This window comes from Sorex fumeus, unplaced genomic scaffold (genome assembly GCF_029834395.1).
Source record: "Sorex fumeus unplaced genomic scaffold, SorFum_2.1 ptg000047l, whole genome shotgun sequence".
In the NCBI taxonomy this organism is placed as follows: domain Eukaryota; kingdom Metazoa; phylum Chordata; class Mammalia; order Eulipotyphla; family Soricidae; genus Sorex; species Sorex fumeus.
The window spans coordinates 5,017,509-5,043,376 of NW_026606104.1; the positions used below are offsets into that span (position 1 = coordinate 5,017,509).

The 25,868-nt window shown below is 46.1% G+C and overlaps 2 protein-coding genes across 6 annotated transcripts in view; one reads left to right on the forward strand and one right to left on the reverse strand.

The window, feature by feature from the left end:
- Window positions 1-10,686, reverse strand: part of ASH1L (ASH1 like histone lysine methyltransferase) — a 181,611-nt gene extending 170,925 nt beyond the window's left edge. Inside the window, exon 1 of one of the 2 annotated variants that reach the window (XM_056123618.1) lies at window positions 10,568-10,686. The gene's annotated coding sequence lies outside the window, so the exon portion shown is untranslated. Of the gene's footprint in view, window positions 1-9,888; window positions 10,022-10,567 lie in introns of those variants that run through there. The other variant, XM_056123619.1, reaches the window with a different exon arrangement.
- Window positions 10,687-10,905: 219 nt separating this feature from the next.
- Window positions 10,906-25,868, forward strand: part of DAP3 (death associated protein 3) — a 34,055-nt gene continuing 19,092 nt past the window's right edge. Inside the window, exons 1-2 of one of the 4 annotated variants that reach the window (XM_056123636.1) lie at window positions 10,906-11,092; window positions 22,800-22,851. In XM_056123636.1, coding sequence (XP_055979611.1) covers window positions 22,810-22,851 — 42 coding nt within the window. In that variant the 5' untranslated portion in view covers window positions 10,906-11,092; window positions 22,800-22,809. Of the gene's footprint in view, window positions 11,093-22,796; window positions 22,852-25,868 lie in introns of all 4 variants that reach the window. The other 3 variants (XM_056123634.1, XM_056123633.1, XM_056123635.1) reach the window with 3 other exon arrangements.

Here is a 25,868-nt window from a genome sequence, read left to right on the forward strand (position 1 = left end):
TTTCTTTACTTGCTTTATTCTTCTACAATATGACTACATATCATGATTCTTTCTTTGGACAATCTGGCAGGTTACCGAATGTAACCTACCCACACGGCAGATTCTGGCAAACTCCCTGTGGTGTACCAAATATGCCAAATACCAGTAACAACGATGGGTCTCATTCTCCTAACCCTGAAAGTGCCTTGAATGTGGCATTTTTTAAAATCTCAGAGCTAGGGCAAAGAAGACAGTACTGGTGCCTGCCCGAGGCAATCGATGAACAACACGATGATCGTGAACGTGGTCATGATTCCCAAATTCTGTAGCAAGGCTCATTATTTAGCATTTTAATTAAGTGTGGATTGTCAAATGTCCACAATTAAAATTTCAAAATTTGAAAGAATGTGCGCTTCAGGGACTAGAGTGATAGCACAGTGGGTAGGGCGTTTGTCTTGCACACGGCCAACCTGAGTTCGAATGCCAACATTCCGTATGGTCCCCTGAGCACCACCTGGAGTAATTCCTGAGTGTAGAACCAGGAATAACCCCTGCGCATGGCCGGGTGTGACCCAAAAAAAAAAGCAAAAAAAAAAGGAATGTGCGCTTCATTCACTACAAGTTTTTAAGTTGGATTTAGGGGCTGGAGAGATAAAACGGGTAGGGCTCTTCCCTTGCACACAGCCCACCCAGGTTCTATTCCTGAAGATCCATACGGTTCGCCCATGCGGTCTGTGCCTCCCCCCGCTTTCCAGGAGTAATTCCTGATTGTGAAACCAAGAGTAATCCCTGAGCACCGCCGGGTGTGACCCAAAAATAAGCAAAAGGTTGAATTTAGACCAACTTTAGATCCCATTCAACATTACCAATTATCTCATTCTTAAGTAAATGGATTCACTTAGAAAACTTGAGACAAACAGGAACTAAAGGTTTTCAGCATCTTGTCATCATAATTAAAACAAACAAAACCTAGGGAGTATGGTGCCACCAGCAGGTCAATCTGTACCTGTGAGGTGAGTGTATCAGCAGCCTGATGACGCTTTCAGACTTCCAGATACCCCAAAATTGTTGCTGTGCCTTTGGCCAGACCCCAAAAACTTGGGGCAAAGTTTACCAAGAAAGTAAATGGCCAAAAGTTAGGTATGTGGGAAACACACCCACAAACCACCTCCGGCTCAGCTGTATAATTGGAGGCATGGCCTCTCTGGTTCCTGATCGAACTGCTTAATGGCCATGATCCCAGAGACTCAGAAACAAATCTCGAAACCCAGCGGCTTTTGGCAGAAATGCGTCCTGGACCCCGCAGTAGGTTACTGTCGCTGGGCCATCCCAGGGGGGAAAGGGTGCTGTCCCTCTGCCTGCTTTCCCCTGGCGGGTCGGTGGCCCTCATCTTCCAGAGGCCACTGGACTGTCAGGCTTGGGCCCGCAGTGACGAAACTTGTTGGGCCTCACAGGATGGGGGTGGAGCCGGTCCTGATCTCCCCGTCCCAAGAGACCCCAAGTCATTACCCACGAATGGCCTCTCTGGCTCCTGATCAAGCTGCTCAACAGCCATGATCCCAGAGACTCAGGAACAAATCTCAAAACCCAGTGGCTTTTGACAGAAATCCCTCCAGATTTAAGTGTTAAAATTTAGGAATTTCAAAATCACATGGCCCTACTGCAGCCACGCGACATCATATGTTATTCATAACCAACAATAGAACATCAATTGTCTACTGTTGCCTTTTCAGCAGATCTAAATGTTGGGATAAAATCTCAAATAATAATGATGGGTCTGGTGTCGAAATATTGAATGTGATCAAAGTAGAGAGAGTAATGTGGAAATCATCTGCCCCACAGGTAGGGGGAGGGTGTGGTATCGGGGTATACTGGGGTTTTTGGTGGTGGAGAATGGGCACTGGTGGAGGTACGGGTGTTTCATTGTATGACCGAGACTTAGACCCGGAAGCTTTGTAACTGCTCTCACAGTGATTCAATAAATAAAATTATTAAAAAAAAAACCACAAACAAAACCTCTAAGAGACATTTCTCACGAGCATGTTTAAAAAAAAAGCTGAAAAGCTTTTCTAGCAAAGAAACTGTTTGAATTCTTTTATGTAAACATCTTTAAAAAGCAACAATATGGATTTCTGTTCAGTCCATTTCTTAGTTTGTAGAGAAAATTCTTATTGATGGGTAATATAGAAGTATTTGATAAAAGTAGTTTAATTTTATATACCATCAAATTTTAAAGTTATATAAAATCTACCTGTGGAGGAATAATTTCTTATTTCAGTGTGAAAATAAGAGGGGGGGGAGACAAAAGACGGGATCAGGAATGTAACTCAGTGGTAACAGAGTACTTGCTTTGAAACACACACACCTTATACCAAGAGTGAAAAATATATATATACCAAAAGTACCTATGGATAAAATTACATAATGTCGGGAAGATTTGCTTCAAAATATATAAAGGCAAGGAGGAAGAGAGAGAGGCAACTATATGGGAATATGAAAACAAGATGTTGGTACTAAATGTTGAAATATACTACTGTTTCTATATATGATTAAACATTTCATGCTTTAAAAATAAAATTGGATAAAAATATGCAATTCTGCCATTAATATGTCAGAGAGCCAATGACAAAAAACTATCGAAAGCAAAATGTTACAAAATAAAATTTTACAGACTCTCAAATAATAAAGGAACAACAACTGTGAAACAGCAATAAGGTTATCATTTAATTTACCTCATTACTTAAAGTCCGTAACTTAGAAGCCAGAGTGATAGCAGGGCAGAGTAGGGCAGTTGCCTTGCACACAGCCAACCCAGATTCAATCCCTGGCATCAACCCATATCTCCCAAGCACCACTAGGAGTAATTCTTAAGTGCAGAGCCAGAAGTAACCCCTGAGCACTGCCAAAAACACAACAAAAAAAGTCCATAATTAATTGTATTACATCAACATTACATTACCATTAACGCCCCCAGTGAGGCAGTCATTAAAAACGGTTATTTCTAAAATATAAAACACACTGACAATTAGACAAACCTTCATTTCAGGAGAGGCCAAAACGGGGCCAATGACAAAAAAACTATTCTATAGTTTTTATAACTATGGATTAAAAAAGTCGTGATTAGGGGCCCATGCAGTACTGGATGCCAAATGTGGTTCTCCTGGCATGCAATCCAACCTACTGAGCAATCTCTCCAGTCCAGATGACAAATCTTTTTTGTTTTTCTGTTTTGAGGCCACACCCAGCAGTGCTCAGAGTTACTGCTGGTTCTGTACTCAGGGATCATTCCTGGCAGGGCTCAGGAAACATATGGGGGGGCGGGGCAGTGATCAAACCCAACTGGTCTCATGCAAAGCAAGCTCCCCGTCCACTGTACACTCTCTCCAGGCCCTCAGGTGACAAAACTTAAATATGAAAATCTAACCTCTCTATACAAAAGAATATGAGTAATCAATAAAATTAATTTTTTTCACTAGCAATATAGTTCAATAAAACAAAAACTATTTTCCTTTTCCTTTCCTCTCACATAAATTAAGTCTAAGATTTCTCAGGATTCTGTAAATGACAGCACAAAGCAGAGCTCATAGGAAGTATCAATAAAGCAGGGCAGGACCATTAAGGCTCAAGAAAGAACAAACTCATCTGCAGCATGATTTCGGAACTAGAGAATATCATGCCTAATGAGGTCAGTGCGAATGAAAGGGACAGATACAGAACGATCTCCCTCATATGTGGGTCTTAAAGATACACAGTGAGGGATCAAACAAAGATCCAAAGGCAACATAATTGGGGAACTTATTCACACAACTGGGCTGGAGGGAGGGGACAGCACTGGGGTAGTAGTGGAGATGGATACAATGATGACGTGAGGTGTGTTCACGAGAAACCATTATTAACAGTATTGTAAATCAAAAAATAAAAAATAAAAAGCTCAGAAGGGGGGTTCAGAGCAATAGTACACAGGTAGGGCACTAGTCTTGCACATGGCCACGCTAAGTGTAATCCAGGAATCACATTTGGTGCCCTGAACCTGCCAGGAGTGATTCCTGAGTGCAGGCCAGGAGTAAACTCTGAGCACTGCAGATGTGGCCCCAAAACAAAACACGAACCAAAAAAAGGGCTCAAAAGGCTAGAGGTATGGCTTACTAGTACAGCACTTGTCCTGTATGAGATGAAAAAAATTATAATCATCATCATTAATAGACATTAACTCAAACAGCAATATAAAACTGTCCAAATGAAGACATATCACAGATACAGTAAAAACTTTAAGTACATGCAGGCAGATCAGTTTAAGCAAAAGTCAACGAGGCCATGATTTATTTCTGAGGCAAGAAAGAAGACTAAGAATAAAGTCTCAAGTGGTACTACTAATACTGTAAAAGTGGCTAGCAAGATATAGAGAAATAATGCTATATATATATATATATTAGGATACAACTCAAGAACATGACAACATGAAAAATGCTTTTCATTCTTGGTGCTTTAAGGTCCTGAATAATTTTCTGTGATTATTACAAGTATTTGGGGGAGATCCACAAGTGGTGGTACTCAGAACATATGTGGTGATTGAAATCCAATTCAGGCAGGGCTTCATGCAAGGCAAGCACCTTACTTGCTGTACTCTCTGGTCCTATTAACAAGTATTTTTTTTTTTTTATGTAGGAGTACTGCTACTTTTTCAGCCACTGATTAGCTGATTGAATTGGGCATAAACTCCACCTTACTTTTTCTTTTCATTTTTAATAACTTTATTTATTGAATAACCGTGAGAGCAGTTACAAAGCTTTTGGGTTTAAGTCTTGGTCATACTATGAAACACCCATAATTTCACCAGTGCCCATTTTCCACCCCCAAAAACCCCAGTATACCCCCATCTCAAACCCTCCCCCCCTACCTGTGGGCAGATGATTTCTACATCACTCTCTCTCTACTTTGATTCAATATATTGACACCAGACCCACCATTATTATTTGGGATTTTACCCCAACACTCAGATCTGCTGGAAAGGCAACAGTAGACAACGTTCCCTATTGCTAGTTATGAATAACATACGATGTTGCGTGGCTGCAGTAGTGGCCGCGTGATTTTGAAATTCCTAAATTTTAACAATTAAATCTGGAGGGATTTCTGCCAAAACCTGCTGGGTTCTGAGATTTGTTCCTGACTCTCTTGGATCATGGCCATTAAGTAGCTTAATCAGGAGCCAGAAAGGCTGTGCGTGGGCAGTGACCAGGGGTCTCGTTGGGATGGGGAGGAAAGGGCCAGTTCCACCCCTACCCCGTGAGGCCCAAAATGTCTCGTCACTGCAGGCCCAAACCTGACTGTCCAATGGCCTCTGGAGGATGGCGGCCACCAAGTCGCCTAGGGGGAGCAGGCAGAGGGACAGCACCCTTCCCCCCTGGGGTAGCCTGGCGATGTAACCTACTGCGGGTCCAGACACATTTCTGCCAAAAGCCGCTGGGTCTCAAGACTTGTTTCTGAGTCTCTGGGATCATGGCCGTTAAGCAGCTTGATCAGGAGCCAGAGAGGCCGTTCCTGGGTGGCAACTCGGGGTCTTGTTGGGACATGGAGGAAAGGACTGGCTCCACCCCATCCCATGAGGCCCCATGTGTCTTGTAACCGTGGGCCCAAACCTGACTGTCCAGTGGCCTCTGGAGGATGGCAGCCACTGGGCCACCAGGGGGAACAGGCCAATTAACAAGTATTTTAAACGTAGGAAGGACCTTATACATACAAGACTTTACACATGTACATACACAAAGTTATATAAATATACTGCTGCCATATTATTTTAAAACATTAACTTAAAAGTCACTGTCACTGTTACTGTCCTCCCATTGTTCATCGATTTGCTTGAGCGGGCCCAGTAACGTCTCCATTGTGAGACTTGTTGTTACTGTGTTTGGCACACTGAATACGTCACGGGTGGTTTGCCAGGCTAAATACTCTTTAAAAATTAAATAATAAACATTTCCCAAATTTACATATTACAGAGATCATGGGCTGGAGCAACAGCACAGCGGGTAGGACGTTTGCCTTGCAAGCAGTCAACATGGCCTACCCGAGTTCGACTCCTCCGCCCCTCTCGGAGAGTCCAGCAAGCTACTGAGAGTATCTCGCCGGCGCGGCAAAGCCTGTCGAGCTATGCCAAACACAGTAACAATTGTCACAATGGAGACATTACTGGGCCCGCTGGAGCAAATTGATGAATGGGAGGACAGTGACAATGACAGTGACAGTGACAGATCATGACAATAAAATCTTTTAAGATCTCTCTCCATAAAAGCCAGGGTGACAGTTCAACCACAATCTTTTTATGCAAGAAATCTGGTTAGTTCTTCACACCACATGGTCCCCAAGCACCTTCAGAAGAAACCACCCCTTCTCCTCCCCACATCCCCATCATCACAATGCCAGTTCCTAAGCAATGCAAGTGTGGCTGTGCTCAGGGCTTGTTCCTGGCTCTGTGCTCAGGGATCACTTTTGGTAGGGCTCAGTGGAACATATGTGGTGCTGAGGACTGAACATGCAAGGCAAGTGCCTTAACCCATTGTACTATCTCTCTGACTCCTAACCTTTATTTACCTTTGTAAGAATTTTTTTAAGTGTAATTATTATTTTTGGTTGTTTTGTTTAGGTTTTTAGGTAACACCAAGCGGTGCTCAAGGACTACTCTCTATGTGGTATAAGGGAAAACTGTATGAGATGCATGCAAAGAAAGTGCCCTTTTTTGAGGGGTGGGGCAATACCTGGCTGTGCAAGGTTTACACCTGGCTCTAGGAATCACGCCTGGCAGTGCTCAAGTGACTATACGTGGTGCCAAGGATCAAACCCAGGTTGGTCTCTTGAAAGGCAAGCACCTTACATTGCTCTGACAGCAAGGAAAGTGCCTTATCCACTATACTATCTCTCTGGCCTCTAGGCAGTAATTATTTTTAACTTACAGCAGACTCATAGTTTTTCAAATAGCTAAGTTTTACATATAAAGAAAATTATATTAAGGCTCACTATAGGGTCCAAGAAACAGTACAAAGATTAAGGCACTTACCTAACATTTGCCTGTGACCTTGGTTTGAATCCTGAAACAGCATGCAAGCATATTCAAAGTAAGTCTAAGGTACCCCATGTTTGCCTCCTTTCCAACCTAATAGTTCCAAAATCATCAGATGATACTATGAAACAATTACAAAGCTACAAAGTTGCAAGTAAAGTATCAAGCCTAGCTTAACCACTAAAGGCAAAAACATTCATTCATTATACTTCAATTTGCAGGAATATGCTTCCCTTACCCTTTAGAAAGCCCCTCATCATCATGTAATTAATAGTTTCAATTGTATTAGTTCCTCTTTAAAGACAAAGGCCATATATACTATTCATCTTGATATTCCTTGCATACACAGAGTGAGAGAGTAGAGCAGGTAGGGTGCTTGGCAGGCTCAGTTCAATCCCTGGCATCCCATATGGTCCCCAGAGCACCACCAGGAGTAATTCCTAAAGGCAGAGCCAAGAGTAATCCCTGAAACTTGGCCAGGTAACTCTAGGGCCTAAGAGACCCTTTAGTAAGGGCTGGAGGGCACGGTACCCTGGTACTTTAGGATATGGGTACCCTTTTAAGTTAATGGTACATAAACTTAAAAAAATGAATCTCCAGGCCAGAGACATAGTGCATGCTTTCCAACCCAGTTAGATCCCATAACATCAGTTGCCTGAGCACCACCAGGAGTGACTTCTGAGTAGAGCCAAGAATGGTCCAAATTCCAAATAAATAAAAAGAATCTCCTTACTATCACTATCAGCATGTTTAAACTGTCAGACTTTTTTTTTTTTATCTTAAACTCACATCAGAATCTCCAACCTCAAACTATTAAGAGGGGAAAAATGAAACCTGAATATAAACTGATTCTTCTTCAATATTAAGCTTTTGAAATTGTATGCATAATTTGTTCTTGAAATTAAGTTCTTGAAATTGCATGCATTTTCTACAATAAGGGTCTTTCATCAAATTCTAAAAGAATACTTGACAAAAAAATTTAAGCACAACTAATCTAGCACATCAAAAATATTACTTTGTCCAGAAAAATAGTTAAATTGGCCTAGTTCATTCCTTCATTTTCATAAAGCATAATCCTTACTACAAGCTTGTTTTTTGAAGAATTCATTCAGTCGAGCCAAAAAGTTTAACTAGCCAGTCACATATACCAACAAAGTCCCAGATCCCAAAAAGTTTACTCATAAATGGAAACGAAGGCACACTCTATCACAAACAGCCACTTTGTTAGATTCTTAGATTTTTCAGTATCCTTCAGCATTAAAATGCAGGGAGGGCCGGCAATATGGTTCAGCTGTACAGCACATGACTTGCATTCGTGAAGCTCTAGGAAGGGTACCACGGACAAAATAAAATAAGTAAAATGACTTGATCTAATGTGAATAAACATTTGTATATTTATTTCCATGCTGTGGATCAAACTCAGGGCCTCATACGAGTAAGTATTCTACCACGGAGCCACATTCCTGCCCCTGAAATAGACTTTTTAGGAAGATTTTCTAGTTTCAATTCCACAGTACTTAACACACAAAACATTCAAGAGAAGTCCCCTCACGTGTATGTTATCCGAGTTATTTCCACAGTCATGATCATTGTCACCCCAAAGCTGGGCATATTTACAGAATTATCACGCAATATTTATTTGTGAAATGAATGATGTTTCCCTCCTAGAGATTCAAAGTTAAGCTGTCAGTCCCCCAATGCAGCTGTGCTCCGGTCCAAGTTAAACTACGAAAAACACTCCCAACACTGAAGCTAAAAAGTGTTAGAAATGCCCTCATTTTCTCTACTAATGGAAACCTAACACTGTCAGGGAAACCCGTTCCATTCTGGCTGGCCTGGCAAGGACAAACTTACCTACAGCACTCACATGTCTGCGCGCTCGACCAGCCTGTCGGCCCCGTTGCACGGGACGCTGAAGCCACGACTGCACGCGCGGCGACACAGCAGCGTCCCACCGGGATGTGACCTTGGGGAATTTACCTGGTACACCTGAACCTCCGATTTTGTGAACCGAGGAAAACCCCTGCCATTCTCGCAAAAAGATTTGGATCACAAAGACACGCGGAAAGAGCACCCGGCAGGAGAGAAGGGCTTCCCTCTGCGAGCAAGTCTTCCTGTCCACTCAAGTCAACACAACGCCACCCGCTCCCTCACTCTCCGAGGGCTCGCGCACGTCGCCAAGTTCCGGCCTCCACACTCGCACGACTCTCACCAGTTGGAGGGACCTACCTACTGGGCTACGAGCGCTCAAGCCGCCGGAGCAGGTGTGCCCGGGACCCCACACCGACCTGCTCCTGGTCCCTAAAACACCGCCCCATGCGATGCCCCGTCCCGCGAGACTTCCCGCGGCCCCCTTCCTTGAAAAACCCGCACCCCCTCAGGTGCACGGGACCCCCCCGCCCAAGTTGCGTTTGGGGCACCCCGGGGCACGCGTTCTGCCCTCCCCACGCGCCCCCGCAGCCGCGACCCGCCGACATCCCCCTCCGTCCTCGCGGCATCTCCCGCACAGACTAGCCCAGCGCATCCCTTCCAACTTCCTAAAAGGCCGCCACGGCGCTGGCGTTCCCACCCGCCAAGCGGCAACGGCGCCGCGAGGGGTGCGGGGGCAAGCCGGGCAAGCCGCCGACCTGACCCCCGCCCCCACCCGGGAGCCCCGAGCACGGACGCGCAGCCGCCTCGGGGGGTGCTCCCGCCGCGCCACCACAGCACCCACGAGCCTGTCAGGGGCCCCGGCCGGCGGCTCCGCCTCCCCGCGCGCCCGCGCCCTCCCCCGCCCGCCGCCCGCTGTCAGGGTCCCCCTCGCCCCGCGGGGCACGACCGCGCGGGCGCCGCGGGCTCCCCTCCCCCATCCTTACCCCCGCGCTGCCGGAGCTCCGGGTCCCGGAGGTGACAGGCGCTCCCAGGAAGCGGCGGGCGGCGCCGCCGAGCGGGAGCGCGTAGGCCCGAGGCCTCCCGGGCGGCCGCGCTCGTCGCGTCTCAGGCCGCGGCCGCCGGGCGCGGGGCGCGCAGGCAAGTGGGGAGCCGAGGGGGGCGGCCGCCGCCGCCGCCGCCGCCGCCGCCGCCGCGCGCCTCGCCCGCCGCCCGGCCCTCCCGCTGGTCAGGCGGCGGCCCGCGGGCGGGCGGGCGGAAATGGAGCGCGGAGAAGGGAAAGGCGTGGGGCTCGCGGGGGCCGCGCGGGGAGGCGGGTCCCGCCGGCCGAGACGGAGAGCAGCTCCCCCTCCGCCGAGCCAGCTCAAGATGGCGGCGGCGCGGCGGCGGCGGCGGCGCTCAGCAGGGAGGGAGCGGAGCGCGCCGCGGGCCCCGCACCGTCCCCCGCCCCCTCCGCGCCCGCGGCCCGCCCCCCCCGCGGCCGCCGCACGCGCCCGAGAGCGGGTCTGGGCCGGCCGCGCGCCGCTCCCACCCACCGCCGCCTCCGGCCACCTTGCGCGCCCGCCAGCCCGGTCGCGCGCGCTCCGGGGCGCCTCCGCGCGCCCCCCACTTTTCCTCGGCCCCTGTCAGGCCGGCGCGGGCGCGGGCGCGGGCCCCCACACGTACCTCCGGCGGCGCGAGCCCGGGCCTCCTCCGCCTCCTCCGCCTCCAGCTCTCCTTTCCGCCCCCCTTCCCCGCCCCCACGGCCACCAACCGCCGCCCCGGCCGCCGCCGCCGCCGCCGCCCCGCCCACACGCCCCCGCCCCGCGCGCGCCTCCCACAATGCCCCCCGCGGACGGTTCCATTCCCCGTGGCCGCCGAGCGGGGGAGCGGCGTTCGGGCCGGGGCGGGCGCGGCGGCCCCGGGCCGGGCTCTCGCGGGCGGGCGGGCTGACACCGCTCCCGACTGACCTCGCGGGCCGCGGAGCCGCGGGGCGCCCGCGCCCTCGTCCGCCCGGCGGCCCCGAGTGCGCCGGGAGCGGCCCGGCGTCCCCCGGCCGGCCCGGGGCTTGGAGGCCGCGGCGGCTGCGCGTTGCGTCGTTTCCTGCCGGGCGAGCGGTGCCGGCCCGAGCGTGCGAGCCGAGCGGCCGGGGAGCGCGTTCTTGCCAGTGTCTGCCGTGGGCCGCGAGCGGAGACCCGGCCGCGACTCTCGGTGAGGGGCTGGACCCGTGCGGGGTCGTGCACGCGGGCCCGGAGCGCGACTCGGAACCCCGGGGAGGTCGGGGATGAGGCCGGTCGGGGCCGTGACCCTCCGGCTCGAGGTTGCAAACCCCGAACGCGGGAAGAACCCGCACCGCGGTGGGCTTTTTTTCTGGGGGCTTACGTTGTGTTTCTCCAGCCCCCCTCCGCCCCCCGCAAGCTTCGATTGCTCATGTGCTCGCGATCGTGTTCTTTGTGCAGTTTTACGTATTTCTCGTGGATGGAGGCTGGATCCTCATCTCGTTAAGGCAGCCTGATTTCAAGGGTAAAAAAACTTATTTCTAGATGCCGGAAAGCTAGTACAGCGGGGAAAGGCACTGCCTTGCGCAAACGCGGCTGACCCGGCTTGGATTCCCCAGACCCCACCAGGGGTGATTCCTGAGTACCGCCGGGTGGGGCCCCATAAATACTGCTGCTTGAGTTCTGGGCTCCGTCTCTGCGTCTTGTGTGCCCTTGAGAAAACCATTTGCTGTGGGAGCTGGAGCGGGTAGTACAGCGGGTAGGGCACTAGCCTTGCACGTGGCCAATCCGGGTTCAATCTCGGGCATCCCATATTGTCCCTCGAGCACTGCCAAGAGTAATTCCTGAGTGCAGAGCCAGGAGTAATCCCTGAGCATCGCCGGGTATGACCCCAAAACAAGAAAAAGAAGATCATTTGCTGTATCTCCATGTCCAGACAGTGAAAAACTGGGCATACAAATTAGTTCACTCCAAACCTGCCTTCAGGGTTCAAACGTCAAGGGATGAGATAATACCTGTAACGTGAAATTAGCTCCTTAGGTACAGGAAAAGTGCAGGTATTATTATGTTAGTGCTCACCACACAGTTGATGGTGATAAGGTTTGTGGGTGTAATTGGTACTTTGTGTCCTAGGTTATGTCCAAATCATTACTAAAACAATGCCGAATGGGGCCTAATCAGATTTCTATAGCCGCTGATGTGTTTCTCAAAAAGACACATTTTTCTTTTTTACTGCCTGAATTCAGAATTGTGAACTCTTAGAATGGTCCACACATAATCGTTTCATCCAGAGGTCTAGTAAAGCATACTAAATTAAGGGAAGGATCTGCAAAGTTTTGTTGAACTTCTAGGGACTCGGGATAGTCTGAAAGTCACTGTACTAGGCTGTACTCAGAGACCTCCTCAGCCTGGGTCAACAGGGCTCCTGAATCCCCACACCCCTCACCACAGTACATGTGGATTACATATGGATATTCATTTTATATCTGGATTGGGTTTTGTTTGCTTTTTGGATTTTATTTAATGGAAAAAAGAAAATCAGACCTTAATACTCTGTATTTTGCTTTCTCTAATCATGTCTTAAGTCCCAATTCTTTCACGGAGCCCAGTTTGCTTTGGATGTAGCATGGGAAGTTTACATTGATTTCTCTTTAATTGTGCCATATTCTATACACTCTACCAATAATTCTGTTATGAAAACAGGCACTTCCTGTAGATTCTTTGATCATCTGGTGTAAAGCAAATCTTGGGAATATTGAGATTGATTTGGAATCGCAAAATGAATGCTACTTAACATGAGAAAAAGTTACTTGTGTAAGACCATGCCCAGAAATGTGTGTTCCTATTTAATCCTTACAATAAACAAAACCTGAAATAAGTTGTCTTACCCCTTTTTTTCCCTCCCCACCCCCAGGGGTCAGAGGGTAGAGCATTACTACGGGGTGTTCAGAGCTTACCCTTGGCTCTGTATATTCATGGATCACTCTTGGCCATGGTGTGGGGGACCCTGCGTGATGCAGTAGATGGAACTTGGTTTGCCGCATAAACGCCTCACCTCCTGTACTATCTCTGGCCCTTTTCCCATTTTCTTTTTTTAGTTTTTTGGGCCACACCCCAGAGTACGGGGAGTAGTAGGTGCTCAGAGTTGGTCCTGGTGCTAGGAATACAGCCCCAGCATGCAAAGTATGTGCTCCCATTTTTGAACCATCGCCCCTGTCCTCATCATCCCCATTTCACAGGTGAAAAAACTTGAGGCTGAGAGAAGTGTAATCCCTTGTGTATGACTTTATTGTCAGACTTTAATTGAAGTTTCTTTCCTTCCCTCCCTCCATCCCCAAGTGTCAGGAATTGAGCCCACAGCCTCACCCACAGGCATGACAATCACTCTACCACTGAGCTACTTTCCTGGCCCCCACTTTTTAAAACCCTGTTTTATATACCCCTGTTCCTTATCTCATGATCAGCATGGACTGCTGGAGGTCTGCCAAAAACACCACCCTACCACCACCACCACCAATCAAGTATCAGCCAAGCAGCAGGTATCATACTAGCTAAAACCAAATTTCATTGAATTTAATTTTAAAAAATGCTATAAATGCTATCTTCATTGGGTTTTGTTTCTATCTTAGCCACCTGCAAAATTTCCTTTTTGGGGGGTGCCATGGGAGAGGTGTTGGGCCACACCCAGCAGTACTCCTGGCTCTGCATTCATGGGTCACTCCTGGCTGTGGCCACCTAGAGGGCAAGCACTCTCCCCACTGTACTATCTCTCCAGCCGCATAATTTTTCATTTTTCCTGGCCCAAAGGTGTGAAAAGTTAGCACCATACTATGTAGCCTTCCTAGTAAAATTCCTCATTAGCAACATCATTACATATTCTGAAGGGGGGAAAAAAGACAATGGAGTTTCACTACATTTATATAAAATGCTTTGGTCTGGTGAAAGCTCAAAAAAAAAAGAACCCCTGGAACCCCTCAAAAAAAAAGAAAGGGATCCTAATAGTATAAAGTAGTATAGCCTTGCTCAGCATTTGGCCAACTCTGGCACTGCAGAAGATCCCCCAAGCACCTCCAGCAGTGATGCAAAACCAGATCTAAGCCCTTAGCACCCTGGAGAAAAAAAAAACAAAAGGAAGGAAGGTAGAATGGAAGGTCCTTCTCTGCCTTCAACCAGGTTTCAGTAACTGCACTAATTCATGAATTGCTAAGTGCAGGCAAATTAAATTATGTTGTATTCTGTGAATGTTACATTTCCACGAGAGGTTAAAATATAGTAGTGGTCATTATAAAGATTTCATTGATAATGAGTATGTGTTATTTGAACCTAGGATAGTGTGGAAAGCTGAATAATGGTTCCCTTAGATACATCTATGTTCTGATTTCTGAAACTTGTGAGAATATTATGTATAAGGCTAAAGGGAATTGGAATGCAGATGAAGCTAACCTTCAAATAGGGAGCTTAGCTTGGATTATCTCCTAGGCCCATTGTCGTTCTAATAAGAACCAGTGTAATGCTCTGAGACCAAGATTCAGCCTCTCTCTCAGGCTTTGAAGATTAAAGGGCAATCTCACATCACTAGACAAATCATTAAAACTGATTCTCTACCCTGCATTTTGATTTTGGACTTACAAAATGGTAAGTCTGCATTGTGTTGTACCCCTGAACTTGTGGTTGTCACAGAGGCAATGGGAAATTGCAGAAAGGGGAGCCAAATCATGACTAACCTCCAAAATACTCTGCATTGTGGTTTTGTACTTGAATTTAAATGATATGATTTAACTTTTTTTTTTAAGCAAAATGATTTTTTTCTTTTAAAGCAAAATCCACTCAGCAAAGTCAGATAGAATTCCAGTATTTTCTTTCGGCTCTGCCTCTCCTGGCATCAGTCGATCTGCAAATGGGCAGCTGAGCTCTCCTGATACTGCTGTAGCAGCAGCCTTAGCTCAGCTACCTTGAGACTTCGCACTAGAATAGAAGTAATTAAACATTTATTTCATGGCATTTCATTGCTGAGATGCTGTCTAAATGCAATATAGATCGTGAAGAAGCTCTTCAACAGAAACTTTTAAAATTGGGTTCCAAATGTTTACTTTTTAAAGATAACTAGCTGGGTCGCCTTTACATTTGACTAGTTGGGGTAAAATCTATTAAGCATCATCGTCTATAACTAACGTTCTACTTAACAAGGGGAATCCTTAGCAAGTTTTTGTTTACATGTCAAGCTTTCAGTCTTTTAGCAGAATAGAAATGTACACCCAGAAGTTGTGACTTTGAAGTCTTTTCTCTCCTATTCCGTAGCTGTGTCCACTTGGGGAGGACTTCATAATTATAGGCATATTTATCCACTCATCTAGTCCAGCAACCTAAGTTTGGACACAGCTATTACCTCCCTTTCTTTTCAGTTTTCTCCTTTTGTTGTTAGCACGCCCAGCGCTCAGAGTTAGGACTTGGGGTTCAGGGATCTCTGTGATTACACGGGGCTGTGTAAGTCAGTGCTGAGGCCCCAATCTCTAAGCCTCTCCCCCTCTTTTTAGATGTGAAAACATGGGAAATTTAAGTGATTTCTTCAAGCTCACAATTAATAAGTAGGAAAGCCAGGTTTCATGTTCCAGCAGTTGCATTCTGGACTGCACACTTTTAACCATTGTGCTATCCTTATCCCTATTTTTCCTTGCCTGTAAATTGAAGAAAATAATACTACCAATATTATAGGCCTGTTGTGAATATAATTGGGTAATTCACTTAAGGTGATTAAAACAGTGAATGATAGAAATAGTGGTAAATGTTATTAGCTATTGCGCCTGTGGCTTCTTGAGAGCCCTGGATTTTTTTTTCCCCCTGGTGCTTAGTTTTGTTTTTGGAGCTACACCCAGTGATGCTCAAGGCTCACTGCTAGCTCTGTGCTCAAGGAACACTACTGGTAGTACTGGGAATCAAACTATCTGCAAGCTACATGCAAAAGAAACACCTTAAATGCTGTGCTACTAAGATTTTTTTTTTTCCGGCTGTGCTTTAAGTATCTAGAGGAAAGGTTTTTTTTAATGTCTTGCTAGCATAACACTTTTATCTATTTTATAGTATTAAAACTGACATTTAGTAGATATTCTTTCCAAAAGAACAAAGAAAAATGTTTGGAAAGCATAACTCTAGTTAATGCCTTTGTTTTACAGAAAAGAACTTGAACATAAAAAGGGAAAAAGGATATTTACACACAATTATTTTGTTTTCTTTTTCTGTAGAGAATGGTATGTAAAATGCAAAGGATTTATCATATAGTTCCAAATTAGAAAGTGATTGTGGTGTTGGGGATGGGGAATATTCTTATTTGTAACTATTTCTCTTCAGTCTCAATCTGACATAATTTGATGTATTGGTATATTTCTATTTGGAAAAATATCAGAGAGCCCAGAGAAATAGTACAGGGTTAAGGCTCTACTGAATGCAGCAGACTCCAGGATGATCCTCTTAAGTACCACTAGGGGTGACCCCCAAGCACAGAGCCAGGGGGGGTCACACCAGGTATGACCCAAAAAACAAAAAGAAGTAGAAAATATAATTGACAGATTAATTTGTTAGCTTTACTATGGGGGGGTTGTTGGTTTTATTTTATTGAATTTACTCTTTTAGCTGGTTGTAGCAACATGGTTCATAATTTAAAAACTATAAATAATACCACTGTAGCACTGTCCTCCCGTTGTTCATCGATTTGCTCAAGCGGGCCCAGTAACATTGTGAGACTTGTTACTGTGTTTGGCATGTTGGGTAGCTTGCCAGGCTTTGCCGTGTGGGCGAGATACTCTCTGTAGCTTGCCTGGCTCTCCGAGAGGGGCGGACAAATCAAACTCTGGTCGGCCTACCCTAATTCTCCCTCTTAATGTGCCCCCTCAGGGACCCATTTCTCCTCCTTACAGAAAATCAGTGTTACTTATTAATGTTTTGGGAACAGGAGAGCTAGTATAGGAGTTAAGACGCTTTCCTTGCACACAGCTCACCTTTGTTCTATCTCCAGCACCTCATACTGTCCCCTGAGCCCCACCAGAAGTGATCTCTGAGCAGAGCCCCTGGTACCACATGTGGCCTCAAACAAACAAAAATTACCTTGCAGGAGCCAGAGCAATAGTATAGCGGGTAGGGCGTTTTGCCTTGCATGCAGCCAACCTGGGTTCGATTCCCAACATCCCATATGGTCCCCTGAGCACCACCAGGAGTAATTCCTGAGTGCATGTATGAGCCAGGAGGAGTAACACCTGTGCATCACCGGGTATGACCCAAATGCCAAAAAAAAAAAAAAAATTACCTTGCAAATAAACTAGATATAGTTCCCTTTGTTATATCAGTGATATCTTACTATATAATTTGCTATATTCTATGCTTTGTAGGGTATTTTAGTTTGTTTTCACTTAATATATATTGGGAATTTTTCCTCATTAGCCAACAAGGTTTCTGGGATTATTTTGTTCTTTCCCCCTCCAACCCCCAAAAGATGCGTAATATACTATGGTGGAGATATAAGGCCCCCTATATTTTTATGATGTAACTATAAAAATGTCTTTTGCTGGGACTAGAAAGATAGGTTAAGGTACTTGCCTGGCATGCTGCCAACCCCAGTTTGAGTCCAGTACCACATGGTCCTCCTCTGAGCACTGCCTGGAGTTGCCTCTGCCCTGGACCAGGACCAGGCCATCTTACCCCTAGGTATTGCCCAAACTCTCCCCCTAAAAGTAAAGCTTTGGTTTAGGTCCTCTAATATCTTTTTGAATTGTTTTTGTTTTTGTCATTGGTTACTTGAGGGGATTAGATTAGCGTCTGTACATGAGTACTACCACTTCAACCACCAATCAATACCTTTTACCACCAAAAGACCCTGCTAGGTTGGAGAGGTAGTATAGCAGGCAGGGTGTTTGCCATGCACATGCCAGACACGAGTTGATCCCTGGTACCACATATGGTTCCTTGAGCCCTGCCAGGAGTAATCTCTGAACATATTCAGGTATGCCCCCCAAAATAAAACAAAAGACCGTGCTTCTCATTCTTCCCTCTTCTACCTCCTGGTATCCACAAAGTCCCTTCTTTAAAAAAAAAAATTGGAATTGGAGCAATAATACAAGGGGTAGGAGGTTTGCCTTGAAATTGGCCCACCTGGGTTCAATCTCCAGCACCCAATATTGGTCCTCTGAGGCTGCCAGAAGGCTACAGTTGAGTGAGTTCCTATGTATTCCCCAAGTTGTACAAACCAATCAGGGCGTACAAACTCAATACATCAGGATCCTTCGTGAGCTCTATTGCGGATTCACTACCAAAATCTCACCATTCTACAAAGAAGTAATCATCCATATCAAGAGAGGGGTTTGGCAGGGTGATACCATATCACCGAAACTCTTCAGTGCCACCCTCGAGAACATCATGCGACGACTGGAATGGGAAAACATGGGAGTGAAGATAGATGGTCGGCAACTACACACCTCCGCTTTGCTGATGACATCGTTCTAATAACACCAAACATCAGCCAAGTGGCACAAATGCTGAACGACTTTGACCGTGAATGTGGAAAGGCCGGACTACAGCTGAATCTTTCGAAGACAATGTTTATGAGAAACAGCCTTGTTCCTGACGCTCCATTCGCTCTCAACGGAACCACCATCTCCGAATGCAACAGTTATATATACCTAGGTCGAGAAATCAACATGATGAATGACCTGGCACCTGAGTTGCGCAGGAGGAAGAGAGCGGCTTGGAATGCCTTCAAGAGCATTGAAGAAATAACTAAAAGGACAAAGAACCTCCAGCTACGAGCACATCTCTTTGATTCCACTGTTCTTCCTGCATTAACATATGCCTCAGAGACCTGGACCCTACGAAAACAGGATGAGAACGCTATTCGGGTCTCTCAAAGAGGAATCGAAAGAACTATGCTTGGAATATCACGATTCACTCAAATGAGAGATAGAATCCGGAGTTCTGATCTTCGTCAGCGCTCAAGAATCAGGGACGCTGTCTCATTTGCCAAGACATCAAAAATCAGATGGGCTAGACACATAATGAGGTTTACAGACAACCGCTGGACTAGAGCCATTACTGATTGGATTTCACGGGACATCAAAAGATCACGTGGACGCCCACCTATAAGATGGTCAGACTTCTTCATCAAGACCCTAAATGATCGGTTTGAGGCTCTGCATGTTCCTAGAACGAACAGATACCATTGGGCTACGCTAGCACGCAACCGGGATGAATGGAGACGTTACTGGCACCCGCTCGAATAAATCGATGAATAACGGGGATTAAGTGATAAGTACAAACTCTAATTTCAAAGCATCTTTAACACCCTCCCAAAATAACTACCAATATTCACTCTCCATTCTTCTATCTCTTAACCCCTGACGATGACTGATTTTCTGTCTCAAAATTCTATGTGGTCAGGGCTATCACTTAGTCCCTTAGACACTGCATATCCCCTCTGAGCACAGAAAAATGGGGCCTGGTGACCCTCAGCACCGCTGGGCCTGTCTCCCCCACTACAATTGTTGCTGTTGTTTAGGGGTTTTTTTGTTTGTTTGTTTGCAATATTTCTTTCCCTTTAAGATTCAACCATGCAGGGCCAGGGCAACAGTACAGTGGGTAGGTAGGCATCTGCTTTGCATACAGCCAACCCAGGTTCACTCCCGGCATCCCATATGGTTCCCTGACCCGGACAAGCACCAAGAGTAATTACTGAGTACAGAGCCAGGAGCAACCCCTGAGCATCTCTGGGTGTAATCCAAAAAGGAAAAATAAAATATTCAACCATGCTTGTTCACACCCAGTGGTGCTCAGGCCCTATTCCTGGTTCTCTGTTCAGGGATCACTCCTAGGTGGTCCTTAAAGTGCCATATATAGTGCTGGGGACCAAACCAGAGTCAGCTGCATGAAAGGCAGTTTTTTTAATCCCCTGTACTATCTGGCCCCAACACTTGATTTTTGTATTTCTGCCAAATTATATTCCATCTTGTGGTTATACCACATTTTGCTTATTCATTCAATTCCTGAATGTTTGGATTGTTTCCACATTTTGGCTACAGTGAATCATGCTGCTGTGTGTTATTTGTGCATAAGTTTTTGGTGTGCGTAACTTTTTAGGTTTTAACTTTTCTTGAATATATAAGAATAGAATTGCTGGGTCATTTGTAGCTCCGTGTCCTTTTAAGGAACTTCAGAATTGTTTTATCACAGTGGTTCTACTATTTCACAGTACCAACAATGTGGATTCCACGGTTTGGTTTGGTTTGGTTTGGTTTGGTTTGGTTTGGTTTGAGGGATACTCCTGGCTCCATACTCAGGGGGTTGCTCTTGGTGGTGTTTGGGAGACCAACCCCAGTTTGAATTCCTAACACCACCTATGGTCCCCCAGTCATGACCCGGTGTCACTCCTAAGCACAGAGCCAAGAATAGCCCACTGAGCACCCATGGGTGTGGCCCAAAACCAGAAAAAGATAAACTTGCTGAGCATCTTTTAAAGGAATTCTCATTGGCCACAAAGGTTCTTCTTGGGGAAATAATCAATTTAAGTCTTTGCCCCATTATTGAGTTGTCTCTATTGTTGAGTTGTAGAGTTCTTTATATATTGTGCATACACATCCTTTATCACATAGGATTCACAGGTATCTTCTCCCATTCTGTAAGTAGTCTTTACTTTCTTGATGATGTCCCTTGAAGCAGAAGTTTTTCATTTTGTCCAAGTATCTATTTTTATTTTTGTCACTTGATCTTTTGGCATCATTAAGAAACCATTGCTTAATACAAGGTCATGAAGATTCACTCATATTTTCTTCTTAAGGTCTTTATGGTTTTAGAGTTTCATTTGGGTCAATGGCCTGTTCTCAGTGAATTTTTGTATGATATTAGGTAGGGGTCCAGTTTCTATTTCTTTTTACCTGTGGTCTTGAACCTTTTTCTAACAGCAGCTTTTTTGGTTATTTAAAATATCATTCATGTGCCATACAATACAGACAGACCAATGGGTAGCAGACCACAAAAAAGATGCATAATACCTGTCCCATCATGTATAGAATCAGACTATTCTATACATCCTGCAGACGTTCCCCATCACTGTTTTAAATCAGATATCTAGTAGTTCCAACACTACCATAAAAAGACTGTTGAATTGTCCCCCATTCAGTTGCCTTGGTGTCCATGTTAAAAATCAATTTACTTTGATGTAAATGGCAAATCAGTTTAAATCAGAGAGACAAACAGATTAAACCTAAATCATCGATAGACACATTAATATCATAGTGTCTTATGAGGGGAAGGATTTGAACCAAACCTGGCTGTGCTCAGGGCTTACTGCTGGTTCTGTGTTCAGGGATCACTTCTGATGGAGGTCCAGGGACTTATGCAATGCCAACACTGAGCCAGAGCCAGCTCTGTACCAGACATCTGCTTTCCTGCTGTACTAGCTCCCACCCAGTGCCATACTCTCTTCATTATTATAGCTTTATAGATTTTCATCAGGAAATATAAAGCCTTCCAACATGTTTCCTCCTATAAATAGTTTTATTTAGGAAATAAGAATAAGGAGCAAGAGAATATCCCTTTCTTTATAAAAGGAAAAGAGGGCTGGAGAGAGTACAGCGGGTAAGGACTTGCCTTGTATGCAGAAGACCTGAATTCTGTCTTCAGCACCCACATATGGCTGAGATGCTGGTGATCCAGAATAGGGGACCCCCTTCCCCCCAACATTTTTTAAGTTGGGGCTATTTTGGGTCCATTATGTTTGTGTGTACTGAGGAGTGACCCTGTGTCATGCATGCAGAGCATGAGCTTCACCATTAAGTTCTATCCTCAGCCCTCTGTGTGAATTTCTCTTGGGGGCTGGCATCTCCCTAGCAGTGCTCAGGAGACTGGTAGCTCCTCCTGGCAATTTTTAACCAAGCAGGCCTGCAGTTCAATGCTGGAGTCTAGGGGTACGAAGCTGCTCGGGCCCTGAGGCGCGTGGGATTACCTAAACTGCACCCAGCCATGTTCTGGGAACAGGGGGTGCCACAGATTAAATAAGGGTTGGCTGTGTCCGCCTTAACCCCTGTACTAGCTCACTAGCCCCTCCATATGAATTTTAAGTGAGCTAGAAAGAAAATTTCTATTAAAGAATCATTGGGATTTTGATGGGGCTGGAGCGATAGCACAGCGGTAGGACGTTTGCCTTGCACGCAGCCAGCCCAGCCGAGCCGGGTTCGATTCCTCCGCCCCTCTCGGAGAGCCTAGCAAGCTACTGAGAGTATCTCACCCGCATGGCAAAGCCTGGCAAGCTACAAGCTACCTGTGACGTATTCAATATGCCAAACGCAGTAACAACAAGTCTCACGATGGAGACGTTACTGGGCCCGCTCGAGCAAATCGATGAACAGCGGGAGGACAGTAGGATTTTGATAGATAACAATATGTTTTTTTTATGTTTGTTGTTTGGGACAGAGGGAGAGGGGCCATGCCTTGGGGAGGAGGGAATCACCCCAGCAGTACTCTGGGGACCATATAGCAAGCAGGCTACCTGCTGTGCTATCTCTCTGCCTTCACCTTTAGGTGAATGTGCTTGCACACATTCTTTGTTTCCCCAGTTTTCTGGGCGTGGTGGTCTAAATATACATTTTCCTGACCGGGGGGGGGGGGGGGCAGTTCCCATGGATTTACTATGTTTTTGGAGGAAGGGGCAACACCCAGCAGTGCTGGGGGCCAGGCAGGGAGGGAGCCCTGGGCTCCCCAATGAACCTCCTCCCAGCCTTCCAGCCATCCATCTTTCCTTTCCTATAGAATGTCTATTTGTGTTTTCTCTCTTCTTCCAGCACTTTGTAGGCATTCCTTATCCACCCTAGGTACAAACCCACTGTGGATCCAACCATCTTTTTCTGGCATGACAATGTTTGTGTTTTCTTTTTATTGTCTAGAAGTGCAGCTACAATGCTGAAAGGAATTATACGGCTAATCGCCAGGGCCCATAAGGTGAGTATTGACCTAAATGCATGTGCAAAACTGTCTTCACATGGATTTCTCATTTTCTGTAAGGTTACTCCAAAGAATGTATTATTACTTATCTGGCCATCATACTACACTTCCAGCTGCCTTAAAAATTCTTAAGTAATCGGTCTCAGTAGAATAGTTGTGCTTGGGAATTTATTGTGTGATAGAATTAACTGTTTTTAAAAAATAGATAGATAAATGGGTAGGCTGGAGAGATAGTATAGTGAGTACAGCACTTTCCTTGCATGTAGCTCATCCAGGTCTGATCTCTGGCACCCCATCTGATTCCCTGAGCCCCTCCAGGAATGATCTCTGAGCACAGACCCAGGAGTCAGCTCTGAGCACTAACACAGGTGCGTTCCCCTCAAAAAAAAATTGATAAAATCATTTATCAAAATGTCAGTTGTTTAGTTAGATAATTCCCAGGACTAGAACATGTGTTTTACATGCAGGATGCCCAAATGCCATCGCTGGCACCATGTATTCCCCCAGAGCACTAGCAGGAGCAACCTCGAGCACTGAGCCTGAGATAGCCCCTGACAGCTGGCAGGTATGGCCAAGACATTAAATAAGTATACCAATAAGTAAATAAAAAGACAATTCTCAGCTTAAAGAGATAGCTTGAGTTATAGAACATATGCCTAGCATATCATGGCCCTGAATTCAGTTCCTGGCACTGCACTGTCTCCCTACCACTGCTGGGTATGGTCCCAATGGTCCCCAAGCATTGCTGGTCCAGAGCACTGAACCATCAGACCCTCACCTCCAGTATGCAGCCAATCTCCATTCAATCCCCAATGCTGCATAAAGTCAGTGGCCCTGAGCATTGCCAGTGGTTACTCCTCAGAACAGAGCCGGGAATATTTCTTGAGTATCTCTGGGTGTGGCCTAAAACCCTCCCACCCCCCTTCTCACCCCCACAAACACACACACACACACACACATATACATGTATATGTGTGTGTGTGTATATATATGTGTGTGTGTGTGTGTGTGTACATATATATACCCTAAGGATCAAAGATGTAACTCAGCAATAGAATGCATATTTCACATGTGTTGAAGTCCTGGATTTTATCCTAGGCACCTACAAAAACCATTAAAATAATAATAATAATAATAATAATAGTTTGCTCTGTCTCTTTTTTTTTTCTTTTTGGGTCGTACCCAGCACTGCTCAGGGGTTACTCCTGGCTCTGCACTCAGGAATTACTCCTGGCGGTGCTTGGGGGACCATATGGGATGCCAACTCTGCTGTACAAGGCAAACACCCTGCCCGCTGTGCTATCGCTCCAGCCCTTTGTGTCTCTTAATCTTAACTTCATTCTTTCATTTATTGAGCTAATTGTTTTTTAGTTCCTCCATATGGCAGGTACTTAAGATTCTAAGATGGCTCTTTCACTAACAATGGTTACTATTGTTTGTTGTTTAGCCTGTGCCAAGCACTGTTCTCTGTGCTTATTTGTTTTTACTCCTCGTGACCAACTCATAATAGTGTTATGAGTGTTTGAATAGTGTTTGTTTCACAGGTATAGAAATAGAAGAAAGGGATCAGAACTATAGCACAGAGGGGAGGGCATTTGCCTTGCATGCGGCTGCCCAGGTTCGATCCCCGGCATCCCATATAGTCCCCGGAGCATTGCCAGGAGTAATTCCTGAGTGCAGAGCCAGGAGGAACCCTTGAGCATCGCTGGCTGTGACCCAGAAAGGAAAGGGAAGATAAAAAGAAGTAGGAAAAAAAGCTAAGTCACTTGGCCAAATTCACAGGCTGTGAGGTTGAGGGATTCGACTAGACACCAACTTCAAAGCCTCTGGTCTTCACCATAGTGCACTTCTACATGCAATGGTCCACCTTCCCCAGGACTTCAGAGTCCAGCTGTGAAACTGTGAGGAAATGAGGGACAGCTGGTGCAGTTACCACATTGTCTGCAAGAGGAGAACTGAGGTGGAAGATGCAAGTCAGTCAGTCAGTCACTTCCATCTGAACCCTTCCTTCTGAGGAATTCTTCTCTTCAAGGTTTCCTAATAAGCCTGTGTAATAACCCATTATTAGAAAAGGAAAAATAAAACTAAAGGGGCCAGAGAGACAGTACAGTGGGTAGGGCACTTGCCTTGCATGTAGCTGACCCAAGTTTGATCTCTGGCATCCCCTATGGTCCTTTGAGCACTGTCAGGAGTGATCCCTGACAGCAGAGCCAGGAGTAACCCCTGAGCATTGCAGGGTGTAACCAAAACCAAAAAGACAAAACAAAACAAAAAAACCGAAACAGTTCAACAAAAGAAAACCAGAAAAAGCGAAAACATTTTTTTTCTTCCCTAATAGCAGGTGAGGAAGACTGACTCAAACTATAGAGAGGTGGGCGGTGGTGTGGAGGAGTAGGGGGTGGGAATATGTTTTGTACCACCTTCCTGTTTTTTTCTCAGCAGTGCCCCTGACTCACCACCTCCCTCCCCTCCGGCCCACAGAGCCTGGGGCTCCCACTTGCAGAGCATCCCACCCTCTGCTCCTTCAACTCCCTGCCCCATGTTGCTGTTTATAAATTCTCCCTGCCGTCCCCAGTGGGCCATAATGTGTGTCCCACTCCCACAGGGGATGCTGCTAGCTTCCCATGCAATCAGGGGACACTTTCTGTGGCTCTCTTCAAGAGGGTAGATTTCCAGGGGGCACTGGGTGGTTTTCTTTTATGCTTTTTTCCTAAAAGGGGCTGAAGGCCAGATGAATTTGGGGGCCTCTCATTTCGAGTAACTGATTGGCTCAGGAATGCTGTTCTTCCAGGAACTGCCTGCTGTGATGTTCGTTCTGGAACTGTGCGAAGGCCATTGTGCATATGGGTGTTTTCCCTGTGAACAAGAGACTAGCTGGGAGGATGCCTGATGAAGGAATCCATTTTGCTCACTCTTCATTTGTTGCAAAAAGCCTTGAACTAGTCATGGAATTTTTGTGGGAATAGCACCACCTAGTGACCCTTAAGTATCTTTGATTTTCTACTTGACTGCCA